The sequence below is a fragment of the Eurosta solidaginis genome, chromosome 1 (genome assembly GCF_040869045.1).
Source record: "Eurosta solidaginis isolate ZX-2024a chromosome 1, ASM4086904v1, whole genome shotgun sequence".
NCBI classification, from domain to species: domain Eukaryota; kingdom Metazoa; phylum Arthropoda; class Insecta; order Diptera; family Tephritidae; genus Eurosta; species Eurosta solidaginis.
The window spans coordinates 32,414,192-32,436,059 of NC_090319.1; the positions used below are offsets into that span (position 1 = coordinate 32,414,192).

At 38.9% G+C, this 21,868-nt stretch overlaps 2 protein-coding genes across 2 annotated transcripts; one reads left to right on the top strand and one right to left on the bottom strand.

Moving 5' to 3' along the window:
• The first annotated feature begins 11,601 nt into the window (after window positions 1-11,601).
• On the top strand, window positions 11,602-13,590 carry RnpS1 (RNA-binding protein S1). The gene is made up of 3 exons (XM_067784857.1): window positions 11,602-11,755; window positions 11,825-11,998; window positions 12,063-13,590. Coding segments are annotated over exons 1-3 (1,227 nt in total). The 5' UTR covers window positions 11,602-11,753; the 3' UTR covers window positions 13,114-13,590.
• LOC137251008 (probable tRNA (uracil-O(2)-)-methyltransferase) lies at window positions 13,175-20,654 on the bottom strand. The gene is made up of 3 exons (XM_067784845.1): window positions 20,189-20,654; window positions 19,819-20,123; window positions 13,175-14,809 (listed from the first exon to the last, which is right to left on the bottom strand). Exons 1-3 carry the CDS (start codon window positions 20,538-20,540, stop codon window positions 13,715-13,717), a joined length of 1,752 nt encoding a protein of 583 aa, XP_067640946.1. The 5' UTR covers window positions 20,541-20,654; the 3' UTR covers window positions 13,175-13,714.
• Window positions 20,655-21,868: the final 1,214 nt, after the last annotated feature.

The window sequence follows — 21,868 nt, forward strand, 5'->3', positions numbered from 1 at the left end:
ATGTATTTCTGCCATGAAAAGCTTCTCAGTGAAACTTTATCTGCCTTGCAGATGCTGTTCAGAGTCGGCATAAAACAATTTGTAGGAAAAATAAAAAAGGAGCACGACGCGAATTGGAAGAGAAGCTCGACCTAAAAGCTCTTCGGAGGCTATTGCGCCTTACATTTATTATTTTTACATATAACAATATGGAGATCTTGTAGTGCAATCGTAAAATGTTAAATTAAAGTCCACAATTGTCTTTTATAAAAGGCTAAGGATCTGCGCAGATAAGGAGTTGAGAAATACTGTTGTAGGTTGAAGGTAAAAGTTCGTTTGCCATTTGTCGTTATAAGCCAACTCGGCTATTTCTTGGTGCATTGACTACTTATTTCGCAATTTTTGAACTAGATCTTGGTTGTTGTTTTGATTAGCATCAACTATTTTCGCCCCCAATTTATAACATATTTGACAAGTATCTAGTGTCGGCGTTTAAATAAAATTTTCGTTTCTAAAAATAAAGGCACCGAGTTAAAAACAATCATACTACAAAAACATGTACTTATTAAAATATCTACATTTGAAAAACTTTTAATATGAAGACGATGGATGTTTTTCAGAAAATAATGTATACATTTTCGAAAGCGTTAAATCGGCGTGGAAGTATTAGCAGATCCCTTATTGTGTAGTGGCTTTCATAGTTTGGAAACCTGTTAATGTGTTCTTTATTTGTGCTTATTGTATTCTCAGAGATCTTTTTCCATACAGCTGCGGAGCCACGTCTATCAAGAAAACTTGAGTTTGGACTATCGATTTTCTTTTTCACAAAACTATTTGAAGAACTTACAGTTTCTCGAAAACATTTCCGAAAGCATTTTTGATTTACTTGAATATTTGTTCCGCTTTGGTTTATAAAATATAGGCTGGAAAACTCTTTCTACTGCTTCGTTTCCTTTAGAGTTTACGTAACTTTTACCATTATTCCGTTTAACTTTGGATTTTTTTCGCAAGAAGGAACCTTCTTAAGTACTTGAAATATTTCCATTGATTCCTTGGTGGTCTAATTCTCACTCTGGTACTGATTTGACACTGCAATTTTCACTCTAATGGAACACTTTTAATTGTTATTTACTAAAGCGTTCATGCTTAGTGCGTAACTTTAACATTAAACAAATCTTAGACTGGTGAAGAACTTCAACTGTAACCAACGCAGTTATAGCTCCTAATCTTGTTTCTAGCTACGCCGCATACTATGCAATATGTCGTCATAGCTCAAGAACTGTCTTTGACCGACGAGTATAGTGACTTGCTTGCAATCGGAAGGTTGTCAGATAAAATCCACGGAAAGAAAACGTTTTTATTCATTTTTATGTCTTTTAATGAAATATCTGGTATGAAAATTAGTGATAAGTACATTAGGTTTGAGCTATTTGATTGTACTAAAAAAACTTAAGTAGACTTAAGAACAAAAACGTGTTAAACAATGGTTGCAATAAACGCTTATCTCGATAGAGGTCCGTTATTCGCGACATAACAAATTTACAATAAAAACCTAATTCTAGTTAGCGCTCACATTGTAAGTTTTCCACTTTGCAATAATCGCTTAGCATGACTGAAGCTATTTCTACTTTATACTAAAATGTGCCGCTGTGTTAAGAAAATATGTTTGCAATAACACAAATAAATATTTACAATTCTTCTTAAGAATACATAAGCTACTATTGCAAATGTAAATTAGTACAGTTTCGAGTGCGGCGATTATGCACTTGCCAATAACTTCTCTATTAGATTACCTAGAAGGAAACTGGTTGGACACAAATATGTAGCTTTAATTCGCGAACACCATACCATTAATAACTCAAATTCTTCTTAAGTCGACTTAAGCGGTTATTGCATGAAGCCAGAGAAATATTTGTTTTTCATTCATATTTTCAATTTATATGCAAATTGGTTTTTACCCTTGGTAGGAGCATCTAGGCGGTAATTCTACAATAAATGCCAAAATGTGCTGCATTACTACGAAAAAAATTAGAAATTAATATGTGCAATTGTGTTCGATGATATAAAGGTTTTAGCGTAATTGATAGCCAGTTGCTTATACTCAGATTGTATATGTTCCCCAAGGGTGAAGCGAAAATTTGCTCGGACCCAATGAGTCCAAACTGAAAAACTCTATCAGAAACCAGGACCTATGTTATATAACTTCATCCTCTCGGCAAATACATACTAAAAGCGTTCTAGAACCTATGCTTCTTGCTGCTTTTAGATCTGGTGGCTGTACCACTTCTAACAGCGCGGTGCACAAGCTCGATCGTTTCCTCCTCCATCGCACACTTCCTATAACTGCTATCACTGACTAGGCCTAATTTAAAACATGTGGCGCTAGAAGACAGTGTCCAGTCATGGACGTATAATCCCCTCTTTTCAATGGTAAGAGTATAGTAACTTTGGTAGTTTAAGGATGCACACCTTTCCTACTTTGTCGATCGTGCGCAACTCTCGACCTCTTTTAATCTTGCTCAATCGTATTTGGTACAAGCTTCGAGGATACGCCCTTTTTAGCTATCTCATCCGCCTTTCATTTCCATCTAATGCCATATGCCCAGGGACCGATTGCAGATGAGTACTAGTCCATATCGTGAATCTGGTGGACGGTTTGCGCAAAGACGCTTAAATGGTGGAAGCAGAGAGACACGTATACCCGGTCATTGCAAACTAATGGAACGGGTAGGGTTTGTGAGGATGTCATAGCCTTACCCAAATCAAGTAAAACACTGGTGCAAAATAATTCAAGCGTTTATTTATTAGTCTACAAATTCAACAATTAATCAGACTAAATATAGTACGGATTACAGATAAATTACGGAAGTATACAAATTGAACAAAATTATATTATAAAATATGTATATACATTATTAAATCAGTTGTCGGGATGGACTGTGATGCCGAGCAACGGGAATTGATTCTTAGTGCTGTCGAATGGACCTGATTTCGAGCAGCTGATGTATATTTGACACACAACAAGTAGGGCTGCGATGTGTGGGAGGTTGGAAAGGACGTGATTCCAAGCCACCCGCCCAAAATTACTGGAGCTGGTGATAAGAGTGGGAGGTTGGAAAGGACGTGATTCCAAGCCACCCGCCCAAAGTTACTGGAGCTGGTGATAAGAGTGGGAGGTTAGAAAGGACGTGATTCCAAACCACCCACCCAAGTCATTGCGTATTTAAGGTAGTCAGGAGATATTTTTTTATTACGTAGAGTGAGTCACACGTATCAATGTTTTTGCAGTGCTTATTGAAGTCAGTACACAGACAACGAAGAGGTTCGTGCATTTCAAAATTCGATCTTCATGTGCTTATATGAAGCGGTTGAAAATGTCTAGATGGTCGAAAGGGAACATTAAATAAAATTTCACCGAGCAGAAAAGGGCTATTTACCATCCCGCTAATAAGTTTTACTACAAATAACACACCTAACATCTCCCTACGACTCCGTAACGTAGGGAGCTAAATAAGTTTTAAACGGCAGGAGTAGGGAGGAAGAATCCTTGAGGGGTCCCATCGTAAGTCCCTTATCGAAAAAAATCAGGAATTGCTTTTGAACCAACTCTAATTTGTCGCAGTGCGTCTGGTAACGAGGGTTCCAGATTATCGAAGCGTCTTCTAATATTGGCCGCACCAAAGATATAAAGAGAATTTTAGTAATATATGGATCATCGAATTCTTTAGACCATCGTTTGACGAACGCCAAAGTCTCTTTGGCTCTATTCACGCAATCTTCTATGTGCAATTTAAAGTCGAGTTTAGGGTTCATCGTAACCCTAAGGTCTACAAAACTAATGAATTGGTTAATTGTGTAATCATCAATTATATACTTTAGTTTCACTTTTGTATCGACAGTCAAACAGCAATTAAGGCTAAGTGTGTAAAGTGTTTTAGAGTGTAAGGCATCCCTAGAACGAATCGGTATAGGGAGAAACATACATTTATATTGGACCATCGGGCATATGAGAATAGATAGAAATTAAAGAGCATATGAGCTACCTACAAAGGGCAAAACTTGTATCGTTTACGTCTCACTCAGGTTGGCTGGAATAAAAAAGGTAAGAGATGCGCATGATCGAACAGTAAAGCCGTGGAACCAAGAGCTGCAAAGTGTCGAAGATCATGCGCAGGTCTTACGACTTTAAATACGTTCTTGCAAACGAGTCATTTGAAAGTCGCCCAGCGGGTCAGGCGGCTTAGAATATACACGCGGAAGTTATGCCTGTCATAAGGAGCGACTAAAATACCTAATTGATTCAAGGGGTTGTGTAGCGCAACCCTTTCAAGGTGGTGCTAGCCCAAAATATAGCTTCTCCAACCCAATTGTCAACTTTACCTACCCGTGGCGAATCCTGTTATTTTAACAGCCGAGGCTCTGGCGACCCCAAATTGCTCACGGATCTAGGGGATGGGAGGGCGGGATGGCCCTGAAGGTTTCATGTGGTCACATAAATCGTCCCCGAGATGGTAGGGCTGGTGCCTTAATGGTGCTTGTTACCGGAACGTATCGGATCTGCATCCGTCAAAGGACCATCAACATCGATAACATTCCCAGATCGATGAGCTTTGCAACAAAATAAACGGCTACCTCCCTGATCTCCCCCGTTTTTTCGCCTCGCGAAACCTGACATTATCACCCACTAAAACATGAACGTCTTAAATGTCTACCATTTTGAACATCTACGTCAATGGCACTACGCTACCGACTGTCTTACACCTCAAAATCTTGGGTGTGACGTTTGATCAGGATCTACATTTTGATGAGCATGTAGCCGCAATTGTACCGAAAATCCAGAGTCGTAATAAAATCCTCAAATCTCTTGCTGGCAGTACTGAGGAAAAATAAAGAAACGCTGATTACCACTTACAAAGCAATTGGCTAGCAGATTGCATGCTACGCGTCCCCGATATGATCGCCAAGCCTAAAGACTACTCACTGGAAGAAGCTACAGGCTTGGCAAAATACTGCCCTCAGAAAAGCCACGGGTTATGTCCCCAGAACACCATCCACATAATGACGCCAGAATAATCCCCATTAGTCAGAGAAATGAAATGCTAATCAAACAGATCCTGTTGAATACCCAGAAACCTGGGCATCCCAACAGACATCTGATTGATGAGCCAACACCACCCAGGGGCTTAACGAGTCATCTTCGTAAGTATTATGAGGAAATACTGCACCTGAGAACACAGCCGTATGAAGCGAAAAAACACAAGCAGGTCCTCAGTGACCTCCACAAACAGACGTCGGATATATATGCCAGGAACTGCCCGGTGAATCCTGTACTCAAAGAACAATACCCTAAACTTGCAGAAGAGGAATGCACACTCCCTAGGGAAACGCGAGTCACTCTAGCTCAACTTCGATCTGGGTACTGTTACAGGTTAAACTCTTACCTATCCAGAATCAACCACAACATACAAAACAGATGTCCTGCTTGTAATGTGTCCCCACATGACACCAACCAGCTATTCAACTGTATTGTGGAAACAATGCCTTTAACACCCCTCTGATTATGGTCCACCCCTGTTGAAACAGCAAGTTTCCTTGGACTACCGTTTGAGGATATTGATAACAATTTGTGATCAATCGCATCAATTGGATGGGGCGAAGCACTGCTATAACAACAACATATCCTTATCGCTATGTCCTTATCGCTACAACAACAGTCATTTAAAAGCGTTTACATTGGTCTCATTCGCATCTCGCTTAACCTTCACTGTAAACGCCAATCCTTACGTTATGACTAAGAGACTTATTTTTTGTGGAATATGTTTGTAATTGTTTGCGGTTTCTTCATTTTTATGAAATTTTCACGATTTTTAGGTTAATGTACCATTAGTCGATCACATTGGAGATGGTTATGGATATGAGTATGGTTACGACTATGGCGTTAGGGTTAAGGAAGTTTAATTACCCTGCAAAAATCGCGAGTACTCCATGCATGCATGTATGGAGTACTCGCTATAGACAAACCGAGTGCTCCAAAATTAACCACAATTCATACAAAAAATATGGTCCAATTAACATTGCGATGTCCTAGGACTGGACCATTGTTACGGTATGCTGCTACGGTCTACGGCTACGATCCACTTGGGAGCGTATTCGCGCGAACACACCTAGTGATGGGGCGAAAGTTGCGATAAAAAGTATCGAAAAACAAGGGAAAAAAAAAAACAGACGGGCCATCACTAGCGAAAATTGCCATCAGTGTCCGGCAAAAAGAAAAAGAAAAAGAGGTAAGGTGGAAAATTGCGTGAGTGAAATTTTGGCGACCCTACAATTATACAAACGGGATATATAACATCTAGGGGCATAACTTCAGCAGCAAAGGCGTCAAGTTCCGCTAATATACTGCTTTAGTAACCTTATTGCTCACTTCGCATCCCCAACGATACTCAACTATACTGCTTTGGTAACCTTATTGCTCACTGCGCATCCCCAACGATACTCAACTAATCACAAAACATCCTAGCCGGCTGTGCGCGTAAGCTGGTGATTGTCCAGAAACTAGGAAAGAGTCGATAGCGCAAAGCACCGAAACCGTTCTTTCCGACAAATCTCGTTCCTACGCATCTATTTTGGGTGGTAATAAACCTTGCACCGGTTGTGTTGCGTGGACACAGGATCCAGTTGAAGTAGGTCGGCGTTCGCAGTCACACCTAGTGAGATAAACCCCTTCCTCTACGTTTACGAAGAACCTTACCATCTGCAGAAAAGCGTCCGACACCACCTCTGCCTCCAGGGCCAGCAGTACGCTGCCGCGTAATACAATCAACGTCAAAGAGCCGAGTCATCCGGCTCGTAAAGGGTAGCACGAAGCTTTATCGCCACCCGGTTCACTCGGTTGCCTCGACCCAAAGCGCCAACCACCACCAACGGCGCCTACTATTATCACGGGCACCACCGACAACAATATTAGCCGCAACCTTATCAGCTACGACCATAACGGCTACAGCAATACTAGCCGCATCCTTATCAGTTACGACTATACCGGCTATAACAATGCTAGCGCAACCCTATCAGCTACGACCATAACGGCTACAACAATACTAGCCGCATCCTTATCAGCTACGACTATACCGGCTATAACAATGCTAGCGCAACCCTATCAGCTACGACCATAACGGCTACAACAATACTAGCCGCAACCTTATCAGCTACGACCATATGGGCTACAACAACACCAGCTAAAATAACAACCACAGGGCAGCGAACATCGGCCTGCGGCCATCCCAAATGCGACAACGAATATCAGCGGTTAAAGCGGTGAGTTCGTTCCAATACTGAACTAAATATACGTATTTGTAGTCTCAACCTTGTTCTTTAATTTTTTTTTTTGACTCTGCAACAACATATATTGTTAATATACAGACATATTCAAATTCAAGGCTATCACCCTAGTATAGAATCTTAACACGTAATACATACATACATGCATATACCTAAGTTAAAGAGAGCAAGCTGCATCCACTTGTAGTAAAGTTAACTTATTATACCATGCAAAAAAAAAAAGTAGACGTAACGTAAAGTTAAGTAGATAGGTTTAATTAACTTAGAAAATAAATAAATAAAAAATAAATAAAAGTTAAAATTAACTTAGAAGCAAGAGGAAAAAAAACAACAAAACAATACCAGCACTGACTGGTAAATGCAAAACAGTTTACGTTTTACCTGAACATGTAAAACGATTTCATTAATTTTACTATAAATTTAAAAGTTCACATTTTGCCTGAACAGGTAAAACGATGTCGTTAGTCTTACTATAAATTTAAAAGTTCACGTTTTACCTGAACATGTAAAACGATTTCGTTAATTTTACCATAAATTTAAAAGTTCACGTTTTACCTGAACATGTAAACGATTTCGTTAATTTTTCATGAATTTAAAAGTACCCGTTTTACCTGAACATGTAAAACGATTCCGTTAATTTTCCTATAAATTTAAAAGTTATGTTTTACTGGAATATGTGAAACAATTTCTTCGAGGAGTATGATTTACCCCAAATTTATTCTTAATTGCGTTTATAACAAATTTTCTTAGTACATATTACATATTAGTGTCATTATACTATGCGTTATACCGAATTGATATTTTGTTCAACTCAAAAATAAGTTCTACTACAACAACATATTAATTTTGTAAGGGGGCCCCAATTATCGGAATTTGTATCCAAACTGTATAGCCCTAGAATGGGTTTGTGAATGAAAGAAAACGAGCATTTAACCAAATTTTTACTTTGCATGTAATATATCTACTATTCATAAGCACATTTATTTACAATTTTTTTTTCACACCAAGCGCTTATAACTCTTGTCAAAAAAAAATGTCGGTGGCCATGGTTTTTTGAGGGTGGGACATATGCACCGGGCGTCGCAACACCACCCGCGGCGCCCCCTATATATATTCGGCCCTTTTCTTTTTTCATTTTAATTTTCAGCTTTTTTTTGCAATTTTATTTTTCAGCAGGTTTTTTTTGAATTTTGATTTTAGAGTTAGTAACCGGTCATGTCCGTTTCGGTAATTTTTGTTGCGTTAGATTTTTTTTTTGAATTTTGAGTTTAAATTTTGAATGTTTTAACGGTCTGTCCGTGACATCCGGTTCCACCGGATGTTGTTTTAGTCCATTTGAGCGTTTTGAATTAGTTCTGCGCTTTTGTCAGTTAAAGGCATGATATGACCTTTTTTTCTGATTATGGCGAAGGAACAGTAAGGTTGGCAAGGACCCGCCCCAGCCGACAATGACTAGCCACTGTGCACCAACACATCATGCCGACCTCCTTCCTTACTGCTTCCACTGTAAATGCGATACCATAACACCATATACTCCAGCTCCGCATTACATCAGAGTAATCCATGGAGTACCCACTGTCCAATAAACATCGTGTAGTGATTACAATCGTTAAAAACGAGCAATGATCGGCTTACAATATGTTCGTGTAGAAACATGAGTTGGTCCATTCCTGCATTACAGTGGACTACAATGGTAAGTACTCCAGTGGACCACATGATCCAACGATTTTTGCAGGGTAGCCCTTTAAAATCACCATTAATTGGCCCTTTACACTCTGGTCAACTTTTGTGCCGTTCCAATGAAGCGTGATCCAGGTCCAGATACGGATAGGAATTCAACATCCAAATGTTGTATACATACTATAGTATTAGAGTTGTGTTTTTCTCTCTTTTCAGAGATTCGAATCTTTCGTTCTTTTTCTGATGAACGAACAAGTTGTTCGTTTTGTGCATCTGTTCTTTTTTTTCAAGCAAATTTGTTCAGTGCTGCTCGCACCCGCGAAAGAAGCCAACAAGTATAGATGGGGGTGTGTATGCAGCAATGCTTTGAGTAGGTATATTTAAATGTGTTATGAATAAATAAGTTAATATATATATGTATAATTAACTTCAAAAAAAGTTACAAATTGAAAGATTACAGACACAAATTGTAAATATGAACTTTTCAAGTTTAATAAATGTAATAATTAGTTTCTTACAAAACATGTTTTTCATAAATAGTCCATACATATATTGTTGTAGCAGTGCCACACACAAAGATGACCACACATATCTGGCATCATCGACATTCGTGCTCACTGTGAATTTCTACGTATGTATGTATGAATTTACAATGTTCGCGAACGAGAAGAGAGAAAGAATAACATTAGATAAAACGAACTAAAGAACAAATGAACTAAAAGAACAAATAGAACCTTAATCGAAGATCTAGTTCACTTGTTCAGTTGAGAGACCCGGTCAATTGAACAAGTTCAGAGCGAAGTGACCCAACTCTATATAATATAGAGAAATATTAGTTTATTTATTCACGCAAATGCTAAATAACATAAGAATATTCGTAGTATAAAATATACAAGTTGTATTGCCCCTCTTAATTTACTTTCATTTTAAATTAAATTCAGTCCGATAATTATTTCCGACACAATTCCTCTTTAGGACTTTGGCATATGATCCTCTGTGGGTGCTCTATGGAGTACTACAGTGAAAGTACTTTGGAAGTACTCTAACGTATGTACTCTATGGAATACTCACAAATAAAGCGAGAGTGGGATCACCTTCGGGTTGGATTTTATATAAGGTGCCACGATTTTCAAACTTTTGCTGATTTGTAGGGGTAGAGGGGGTCCTAAAAATCACAAAATTATCATTCGCAACTCTAGGAAACTCTTAGTTTATGAAATATAAACTTTTTAATTTCCAAATTTAGTAAAATTTCAACTTAAGTCCTGCACTTAAAATTCGGGTCGCACATGTCGATAGCGGTATCAAAAGACGCGTATTTGCGTCAAGATTCAGAATCCGAAAGCAGAAACTACATTTTTTTATCTCGTTTAAAAGTTATTCGCGGAAAACTCGTCGGTACTATTGTCGCTTTTTTCGTTGTTGCAATTAAACAAATGACGGTGGTGAATAGTGTTGCCAGCTCCGAAATAATATCTTTTTATCTTGTTAGAACATTATAAGGTGGTGGCACGTCGCCACAAATGCAAACAAACATACACTATTAATGTATTTTGTTTTTGTAAAAAACTTTTAATAATTGTAGTCTAATATTATTTGGGGTGCTGCGCAGAAGGGTGTTCTACGCAGAAGGACATCACCGTGGCGGTAGCCACGGTTATACCACACACCCGGACTTGGCATGGCGTAGCCCAGGGTTATTTTTTATAAGCGCGGCCGAAGGCCGCCTATGCAGAAAGGTGTTCTACGCAGAATTACCGTTGGAATCAGCATAAAAATCTATAAAGTCCAATTTTTTTTTTTTTTTTGACAAATGTATGTATTCTGCATTTGTTCCAATTAAATACATTAATTTCAAATTATTCAGAGAATTACAAAGCAAAATACATTGATAGTGTATGTTTGTTTGCATTTATGTCGACGTGTCACCACCTTATAATCTTCTACCAAGTTAAAAAGATATTGTTGGGGAGCTGGCAACACTATTCACCACCTTCATTTGTTTTCGTTTGTTTAATTGCAACAACGAAAAAAGCGACAATAGTACCGACGGGTTTTCAGCGAATAACTTTTAAAAAAAATGTAGTTTCTGCTTTCGGATTCAGAATCTTGACACAAATACACGTCTTTTGGTACCGCTATCGACATGAGCGACCCGAATTTTAAGTGCAGGACTTAAGTTGAAATTTTACTAAATTTGGAAATTAAAAGGCTTATATTTCAGAGTTGCGGATGATAATTTTGTGATTTTTAGGACCCCCGCCACCCCTCGAAAAAAAGAAAAGTTGGAAAATCGTGGCACCTTATTCTAAATATTCCCCTCACCTTCACCTACTCCTCTCCTAGGACATCGCAATGTTAATTGGAGCACATTTTTTGTATTAATACAGATTAGTTTTGGATCACTCCTATACTTCTGAAGAAGTATTCTTACAGTATTTATGGGTACACGCGTTTTTTGATGGGTATGTGTGTTAAATTTTTATCCCTATTTGGATCACGCTTTATTGGAACATATCATTTGTTAAAGCTGGTATTTTCGTGTTTTGTCTTGAGCTGGCAGTGCTGTGTGTTCGATTAGAATATGATGTTCGAAATGGTAGCGCTAGTCGTCTCGTTCCTTCTCATACCGGTTGACAAAACGTCACTCAAAAACTCAAAACGCGAAGTTTGTGGCCATTTTAGCGAAAATTTCATAATTTCCGTGCTTCACATAAAAATTGATAAAAAATAAAGTTTTGTACTCAGTCAAAAATATGTAAGTATTTAGAGCATTGGATATATGAGTATTAATTACAAATTTACATTGGCCTGCATTCTTTTCTAGGGCTCACGAGCGCTCGCCATCTGCCGAGGCGGCAAAAGATGCAAAGGACGGTAAAGATAACACGACAAAAGATGTAAAACCAAAAGTAACCTCATCATCGATTTCAAACCGTGGGCGAGACCGTGAACGTAGAAGGCGTGGTTCGGCATCATCCAGCAGCGATAGTAGTGGCAGGTGCGTTTTTGTAATTAATATTTTAATATAATTATGTCTGTTGGTAACATGTTCTTTTTTTCAGTTCTTCAGATAGCAGTTCATCGCGAAGCAGCTCTGGATCTGGTTCACGGTCTAGCTCATCCAGTACAAGTGGTTCATCTTCGTCATCATCATCATCCTCTAGTGACACAGATCGTAGTGCAAACAAGCGTCGTCGGCCAGGTGCTGCCGGTGGTGGAGGCGGTAGCGGTGGCGGCGGCGGCGGAGGTAATACAACTACAGCACGCAAAAGTGGCTCACGTTCACCGCGCCGCTCTAAATCACCACGGACCGTAAACAAGGCACGCAAAGACACTTCGCGATCAAAGGACAGAGATCGTGAGCGTGAGCGTACAGAACGTGATCGTACAGACCATAGAGATCGCGACAGAGATAGAGAGCGTAATGAACGTGAACGTCGTCGTTCACGCAGCCGTTCTCGATCCAAGGAACGTGAACGTGCCCGACGTACATCGAACGATCGAAGTGGTGGTGACATTACAACTACTAAACGTGAACGTTCCAAGGAACGCGAACGTGACAAGCGTTCACGTTCAGGGTCTCGTCGTCGGGTACGCAGTTCTGCTGAACGCAGCCCAGCAGCCAAGAGACGTGAACGTACACGCTCACGATCACCTACACCCAAACCTACACGTATTCATGTTGGACGTTTGACACGCAACGTAACCAAAGATCATGTAGCTGAAATTTTTAGTTGCTTTGGGGAGGTGAAAAATGTAGAATTTCCAACAGATCGATTTCATCCAAATTTTGGACGCGGCATTGCATATGTTGAGTATGCAACAGCTGAGGAATGTGAAGCAGCTATGAAACAAATGGACGGAGGACAAATTGATGGGCAAGAAGTTACAGTATCACCGGTATTAGCACCAAAAATACGTACAGTGGTCAGACGCCCTTCACCCATAATGCGACGTCCTGCCAATCGTTGGCGTTCACCGCCACTATTTAACCGTTTTAATAATCGCGGCAGACGTTCTCCTCCACGTGGTGGTAGACGTTCACCACGCCGTCGCTCACGCTCCCCGATACGTCGTCGCCGACGAAGCAACAGCTCGGACAGCTCACGTTAAATGAAGTGATGCAACTACCTACAAATAGAAGTTTAAAAAAGCGTAAAAGAGGATGTTAATCATCATTGGTGTAAGATATAATTATTTCCACTGAATGATTACTTGTTCTATGTTTAAATTTAAAATTAGTTACTTTGTATTTTATACGTTTATGTAATAAACGTAGTGATAATGCCACATTTCAATATCTCTTTTGTGCTATATGCATATTATTAGTGGATTGCATTCGATTCTGAACTCAAACAATACATACTAAACGTTTTCTTATAAATAAGAAATTGTATTATACATTGTACTAATATCACGCGTTCCGCTGAACGAAATGAAGCAGAATATCTAAACGTGTACATTAATCAAGTGCTTATGATGTATACAATTTGTAAATGCATATAACATGTTTTGTATTAATTATTTTGGATTCATATACACATAATAGCCCAGAAATTAAAAACTTGATTAAAATCTTATTTAAATAAATGTAGTCTTTCTATTATTACTGATGACATGAATTTATCCTTGATCGGGTTACACCTACTTGGCAAGCCACGACGTTACCAAGGACACTTCATCATGCAATTCCAGCTTGACCATAGACTAAATCTCAATGTATGAAGGAGCATTGTTCATCCAACAAAGGACATCCATCGGGATGATGTAAGAAAAAGAAGCAATTACGTTTCTTAACCGTTTGCAGTTTTTCTTTTGCTTGCGTTGCTACGTGTAACTGCGGTTTCCTTACGCGAACGCGTTCTTTTTCAATAAACTCAAATATTTCATGTTTATTACGTAGTAAAGTTTTGATGCCACCACATTCCGCTTTAATATTTTGCAACTCATTCTTATCCAAACTTTTAACAATTTCACACATACGCAAAGCGTTCCCGCATTGCCATCTATTAGCTTCTTCATTGGTTTTTTCAGGCATTATGCTTGCAGCGGATAATAGTTGTTGAAATATTTTCAAAACTAATGCATCTATAATATTTTTATCAATTTTAGTACAATTTCGTACTAACTCATTCCTATCACGCAACTTAATGTCAACTTCTGATATACCGTTACCATATTTCATACGCTCTTCTTCAACTAGGTTTGCAATCTCTTTTAGCTTTTTATCGAAATCATCCCTAGAATGTGTGCGTTCATATCCTACTAATGCTAAACGCTTTGTACTGGGGATTTTTAAGCGATCTTTAAGTGTCGCATAGCCGCATTTTTGAGAAAGCGTCTGTAAATAAGCATAGAAATCTTTATATACACTACTGCCAGTATTGCGCCGTTGAAATTTTGCACCTGATAATTCATAAGCACAACATGGCAGCAAAAAGTAATGCGTTTGAAAGCTTCTTGTTGCTGCTAAAATGGGCACCCATGGTGAAAGCTCATCAGAGTGATTACCAATAAGCCAATCTACATCTTCAGGTGCCTTAAATATTTGCGGCTCAATTGTTTGCTCAATTAAACGTGTTGTTTTTGGATAACAAGACCATATTTTGCGTGCACGTACATCATAACCATACCCATTGTAACCTTCTTCTGATAGTATATATACCAACAAACCATTACCACAACCCAGATCAGCAAACCCTGTTGGTGGACCAACTCGTTTCCACACAGAGATTAAATAAGCAGATATCGCTAAGTCTTCGTAAATGAATTTCAATGGATCCGTTGACTCTTTTGCCGTTTTCCAACACTAGAATAATAAAAAATTAATGTAGTTTTTTAATCTATTTATAGTTTTTGTCCCGAACGAAGTTGCCGATCACAACGGAGTATGGAATTTTTTGAAATCCAGACTCGAAGGTTCCAGAGTCAACCTATTACTAAGGTTGTTGTGCCGGACCGTATCGAATTCATACCAGCCAAAGTACCCCCCACATCAGTAAACCTGCGTTATACAGGTTGCAGTTTAAAGGGTTGCTGCAGGAAAGTTTCTTTTAGAGAATTGCATTTCACCTGCGGCCGTATCGTGTTATACGATCACGTATCGGAAACCATTTTCACTCAAGCGGTTAATATCAAACTTAAAAATAGATTTCGGTCACGTACCGTAAATGAAACGGACATTTCAATAGCAAGGAGCAAAATGCAAGAAGATTTGGACTCATTGTATAGATGGCTTTGCACTAATAAACTCAAGCTTAACGTTAACAAAGCTAAGTTCATGGTTTTATCTAGGACGACCAATAGAGAATCACTTAATTTTGATCTAAAAATAATGAATACGAGCATTGAGGATGTCAAAATATTTAAGTACTTAGGGATCCTGATTGACAATAAACTGAGGTTTACAGATCATATTGATTATATTGTTGCCAAAATGGGCAAAAAAATTGGATTTTGGAAGAGATCGTGTAAACTTATTAGTAAGAAATATAAGTTGAAAGTTTATAGATCCATCATAGAACCGCACTTCTTATATTGCCCTACAATGTTCTTTATTGCCAATGAAACACAAGTAGACAGGTTACAAATTATGCAAAACAAAGCTATGAGATTTATATTGAAAGTGAGGTACGACACCTACATAAAGAGTATGCTTGATGCACTAAACTGGCTGAGCGTGAAACAGTTGATATTTTACCATAGTATGAAATTTGTATTTTATATCAAGCATGGTAAATTACCAGCCTACCTAAGTGACAAACTTGTTTATGTGAATGAAACCCATTCTTACATAATCAGGGAAAATAATAATTTTAGATTACCTCTTCTCAAAACAGAAATGGACAAGCAAAATATATTTTACAAAGGCCTGAAATGTTTTAATGAACTACCTAATCATGTTAAAAATTGTGAAAACTTAAACACCTTCAAAAAAAGTTTATTAGAATATTGCACCCTTCCAATAAGATAAAATATTTTGTATCTATATTTCATGTTACTGATCCTTGAGCGTACACGGCAATCCAAATAGACACAGAGGAACCTTATGCATCAGGTAAAATACATATATTGCTCGCAATCAAATTAGGAAAGAATTCCTGAAAATATCAGTTGGAGTGTTCATTTGAATCACGTATATTCCTACAACAATGATATATTATAATTAATTATGTTTACATAAAAGCTGGTACAGGGAGGATTGGAAACACGTCCTTTCCAACCGTCCGATAAGAGTGGCTTATTCTGGGATTCAAGGGGTTGTGTAGGGCAATATATAGCTTCTCCAACCCAATTGTCAACCTCACCTTCGAGCGGCGAATCCCGTTTCACTAACAGAGGGCCTTTGGCGACCCCAAGCTCCTCATGGAACTGGGGGGTGGGGAGGGAGAGATGGCGTGAAGGTTCAATGTGGCCAAATAAATCGTTCCCGAGATGGTCGGGCCAGCACCTTAATGGTGCTGTGTTACCGGAGCGTATCGGATCTGTATCCGACAAAGGACCATCACATCGATAACACTCCCCAAAGCCTTCGGAGAGTAACCTAATCGCTACAACAACAACAACAACAGTGGCTTATTCCTCTGAGCTGCTAGCTTTTGGGTTGACCGGAATCAAATGCATTCCGACAGCATAAATAATAAAACTGGGTAATCATACGTCTTGGAGTAGGGCGGAATTGAGAACACGTCCCTCCAACCTCCCAATGGTATGACTCCAAGACTCGCCCGTTGGGACCACCAGTACCCGTGCTGATCGGAATCTCATGTATTCCGACACCCCAAACGCTGGAATCCTATTATTATTAAAATGTATTTAAAAATTTGTAATAATCTAAGTTTTAGGCTTAAAACGCCGTAATAATAAATAATAATACCGTAAAACACGGTACGGTCCCTGTGTGATTGACTCGTTATGCACTTCCCCTCCGTTTCATTGCCTGCTACTAGAATCTAAGTGGCATTGAGGGTTTCGTAAAAGCACGTGTATGGTTCTTAGACTGGTTCTTCGGACGATTTCCGAGCACATAGTTAGCGGTTTAGATGGAGTGTAAGAGGAAGGCTTTCCTTGTAGTTGCTATTTTACTTTGACTTGCATAATGGGCGAAATTTTTATCAAAATCTCCCTGGAACTCCCAGTGAGTCTTATCGTTAAAAAGAGAAAGGTTATTGTTGTAGCGATAAGGACACTCCCCGAAAGCCTTGGGCCGCAAAAACCCTTAAACCCCAGCTTTAGACATATCTTAATATATAAAAATCACGTGTCACTATGTTTGTTCCCCATGGACTCCTAAACTACTGAACCGATTTTGAATTTGTACCCCGTGTGTAGTTCGATCTAACTTGAAATATAGGATAGTCGCAATATTATTGCAAATTTTTTTATTTGTTTATACGTAATAATAAAATGTTACGTATACGCACCGCGCTCACATTTTCAGGTGGTGCGGATATACTTCCGTGTAATTGGTTGGTGTTTAATTAAACAACGTGCTTATCAATAAAAAATATTATAGCGCATGATATCAAGTATAGCACATCACCAGGCCCGCGAAGGTGGGGGCGGGGGTTAGCCCCGGCCCGGGGTTTCTGAGGGGGCCGCGATTTAGAGGTATTATGACTTTTTTTAATTCAGGAGAGTCTTTAGTTGTTCCATGTGCAATTTTTAAGCCGAATTTCAAAAGCAACGAAAATCTGCATTTCGTTTTAATATTATAGTGAAGTGTGAAATATAAAAATCTATATTGTGACGAGTATGAGTGACAGTAAGTGATACTCACATCCCTAGTCTGATGCTAAGTAAATGAAGTCACAACAACAATAAAGCAGACAGTCACTTGTATCTACATAAACGAGTCAATCATTATGTCTACACATATGTACGTATACGCAGCTGAGAAGCAACGCACAACCACATGCATATATCTGAGATACTCCCGAAAGTATGCAATGAGAGAAGCTATAAAATTTGTGGGAGGGACGAAACAAATTAGATGGGGTCACACTGAAATGACAGTCCATGGTCGGGAAAAATCCCGAGTCGCTCCGGTACATAGAACCGACTGCCTTGGGAATGGGAAGAATATAAATCCTTTACAGACAACCGCTTTGCTGCACTCCCTATCCCGACTGATGCTCGCCAAGGGGAGCGTGCCTTCCGCAAGGTTATTGAATCCGCCTCGGCACATTTCATTCCCGCCGGGAGAATTCCCGAAAACCGGCCCCACTTCCCGGCGGAGGCCGCAAACTTAGCGAGAGAACGTGAACTTATACGACAGCTTGATCCAGGCGACCCCCAACGCATCAGATTGCTTGTGGATGAACACAAGCGGGCGAAATGGGAGGAGCACCTAAGAGGTTGTAACCTCTCTACCGGTGTGGGTAAACTTTGGTCCACCGTAAAGTCCCTATCGAATCCGACTAAGCACAAAGACAAAGTTTCCATCGCCTTTGTTTTGACAAAGTGCTGGGTGTGACGTTTGATCAGGATCTACATTTTGGTGAGCACGCAGCCGCAATTGTTCCGAGAATTCAGAGCCGTAACAAAATCCACAAATCCCTCGCTGGCAGTACTTGGCTGTCTTCTTATGTCCCCAGAACACCATCTGCATAATGAGGCGGAATACTCCCCAGCAGGGAGAGAAATGAGATGCTGACCAAACAGCTCCTGTTGAGTACCCAGAAACCTGGGTATCCCAACAGACATCTGATTGATGAACCAGCACCGTCTAGCGGCTTAAGGAGTCATCTCCATCTGGTGAACTCCATAAACAGGCGTCGGACCTTTATGCCGGGAATTGCCCGGTGAATCCAGTACTTAACGAAAATTATCCAAAACTCGCGGAAGAGGAAAGCATACTCCCCAGGGAAACGCGTGTCACTCTTGCTCAACTTCGTTCTGGATACTGTAACAGGTTAAACTCTTACCTATACAAAATCAACCCGACATACAAAATGTATGCCCCGCTTGCAATGTGTCCCCACATGACACCAACCATCTCTTCAATTGTAATGTGGAACCAACGCCTCTAACACCCCTTTCCTTATGGTCCACCCCTGTTGAAACGGCAAGTTTCCTTGGACTCCCGTTAGAGGCGAGCATTGCTACAACAACAACAACAACAACAGAAGCTATAAAATCGTGCATCTGTAGTTACAGCTGAGAAATTTGATAGCTGATGGCCAACTAGTAGATTCTGGAAATGGAAGCGCCTAGAAGATGCGAACGAGGAAATCAAAGAGTATAAAAGGCGACACCAGTAGAGGCGCAAGAGTTAGTTTCAATTAAGCACGCTATCTGTCGGGCAATAGTAGTTATTTATTGTGAAGTACTTTAATAAAGGCCATATTACATTATTAAATATTGGAGTTATTTATTCAACAGTTTAGTGATTCGAACTTAGCAGAAGGTTGCAAATAAGAGGATTGTCAAGTAAATTCGTTACAATATATATAAAAAGAAAGGCTAAAATGTGTGTTAGTTGATCGCCGGTGTTTGAAGAGATGCGTAGGTAGATTTTGTTCAAACTTTCACACAAGTTGCGTAAACCTCACGCGGTGGTTACTACATAGGTTTGGTTGCGATCGACTTACAGGGTCTCGAGATATAGGCCGAAACGTGGACCCGAGTACAGAGTCAGACGGAAAAAGCTTATTAAAATGTATGCAGATAGGCAACATTTAGGGCAGAACAACGTCTGCCGGGTCTTCTAGTATTATATACAATATTTACGGTACGGTCAGGAGAATACTGGAAGGTTATGCACAAAATATCTTACTTATGATCTCAGACCAGTAAATTCAATAATTATTCGCTTACCATTAAAGCTTTGTGTGCATATTTGCATTTAAGTGATTTATAAAGTTCGTTGTAGCTTTCCAAATCAACTAATTGCAATGATTTCGGTTGCTTCGTCACGTCTCCGGTATCTGAAGCTTCCACAGTCGGCTTCTTGCACCATTTTAATAGTTTTGGTTTCAGTACAAAGTCAATCCATCTTTTGTTTTTGTCCAATGCGTGTTGGTCTAATGCGCTAAATAATAATTCGCCATTATTTATCTGTACGGAATAATCATCCAAATCTTCGCTTAAAAATTGACAGGTGTATATTTTGCAGATCAAATCTGATTAAATAACAAAATATGTTGTCAATAATGTAAAAAGATGCACATGTAATTTATCTGCTCACCTATTTTGCCAATAGCTTCAATGTTTTTTTGTAATTTTTTAGTCAAAAACTTAAAAACCAAAATAAATCCTTCATATTGTTCTTGGTCTTGGTTAGAGTTAGCTTCGCTTATTGTATTGAGAGAAGAATGGAATGCCGCTTCTGTTATTTCAATAACGTCATATCCTGTGCGATTCAAGCATATATCTTGCAGCTGTTGGTCGTCTTTACAGCTAATTATTTTAATTCCCTTTTTGACTTTAAGCACTTTATGTAGTATACATCCGAATATTTTTCTATTAATTGCATGATAGTTTTGAATCAAGATTCCGACTCCAGTCCAAAACTGCTTGTCTGTGATTATGTCATCCATTTCAGAAGAACTAATCCACAATGGGCTACAGCTGGCTTAGGAAAACTGTGGTAAGGAAGTAGCCACCTGTAATTGGTTCAACCCAAATTGCGTTCGTGAATCAAGGAGCCAAAGATAAGGCAATAAACAATTACCCAGTAGGAATTACGTGGGAGGAAGGCAGCCGTGAATGTAAACAAAATATATGGAAACAGGGGTGCATTGCGAATCCATACAAGTGTCGAATGTTTGATAAAAGCGTTCACAATAGTAAACAGCCTCGATCACCTGTTCAATCGCTGTTCGATTACTTAAATTATTTGTTCAATGGTGTTTTTCAAACACTTTTGTAGACAACTGATATTTTGCATTATTTACATATTTTGGGTAAAAGTCTACACCATTTCCAGTTGCAAATGAGAAAGCGTCATTTAAAAATGGGAATAGTGACTTTAAAAGCAGAACGCGTTATTTGAAAATTCGAATACTTACTTGAAAATGAGAAAGCGTTATTTTAAAATAAGATTTGTAAATTGTAAATGAGATTAGTCAGTTGTAAATTAGAAAGCGTCAAATGCAAATGCGAAAGCGTTGTATGGAATTGAGAATAGTCAATTGTAAATGCGAAAGCATCACTTCGATATGAGAATAGTCACTTGTAAATCATAATTGTCAATTGTAAATGCGAAAGCGTCATTTGGAAATGATATTTGTCAATTGTAAATGCGAAAGCGTCACATAGAAATGAGAACAGTCACTTTTAAATGAGAAAGCGTCATTTAAAAATTAGAAACCGTCAATTGTAATTGAGAATAGTCACTTGTAAATGAGAATAGTTAAGCGTAAATGCGGAAGCGTAATATGTAAATGAGAATAGTCATTTGTAAATGAGAAAGCGTCAAATGGAAACGGGAAACCGTAATTTGTAATTGAGAATACGTAGTCAATTATAAATGTTAAGAATAAAATTTGTCAATTTTATGTAAAAGTATAATGTTACATTGACATGGAAAGACCATATTTTTAGAACGGTTGGGAAAGTGTATGGAATGCTTCGTACACTATGGTTAACACAGTATTTCACGCCTTTGCACATACGACTACTTCTGGCTAAAGCGTACTTAATACCTACGCTACTCCATGGTTGTGTGATTTACTCAAACTGTGACTATCTGTGCAAGAACAAACTAAATGTTGTTTACAACAACATTGCTAGATATGTTTATGGGTTGAAAAGATTTGACCACGTATCTCAACATGCTGAAAGGTTGCTAAACATTTCTTTCGAAAATCTTTTAAAAGTCAAAACACTGTCCTTCCTCCATAAATTGATACACACGAAGGAACCT

What these genes read in the sequence shown, in the direction of transcription:
- LOC137251008 (XM_067784845.1), bottom strand. Translation starts at nt 20,540, where the DNA reads ATGGATGACATAATCACAGACAAGCAGTTTTGGACTGGAGTCGGAATC. An exon ending in TGAAGCTATTGGCAAAATAG is followed by an intron (nt 20,124 to 20,188) that starts GTGAGCAGATAA and finishes TTATTTAATCAG; the next exon opens with ATTTGATCTGCAAAATATAC. An exon ending in ATGCACACAAAGCTTTAATG is followed by an intron (nt 14,810 to 19,818) that starts GTAAGCGAATAA and finishes TTATTATTCTAG; the next exon opens with TGTTGGAAAACGGCAAAAGA.
- RnpS1 (XM_067784857.1), top strand. An exon ending in AGCAGCGATAGTAGTGGCAG is followed by an intron (nt 11,999 to 12,062) that starts GTGCGTTTTTGT and finishes TCTTTTTTTCAG; the next exon opens with TTCTTCAGATAGCAGTTCAT.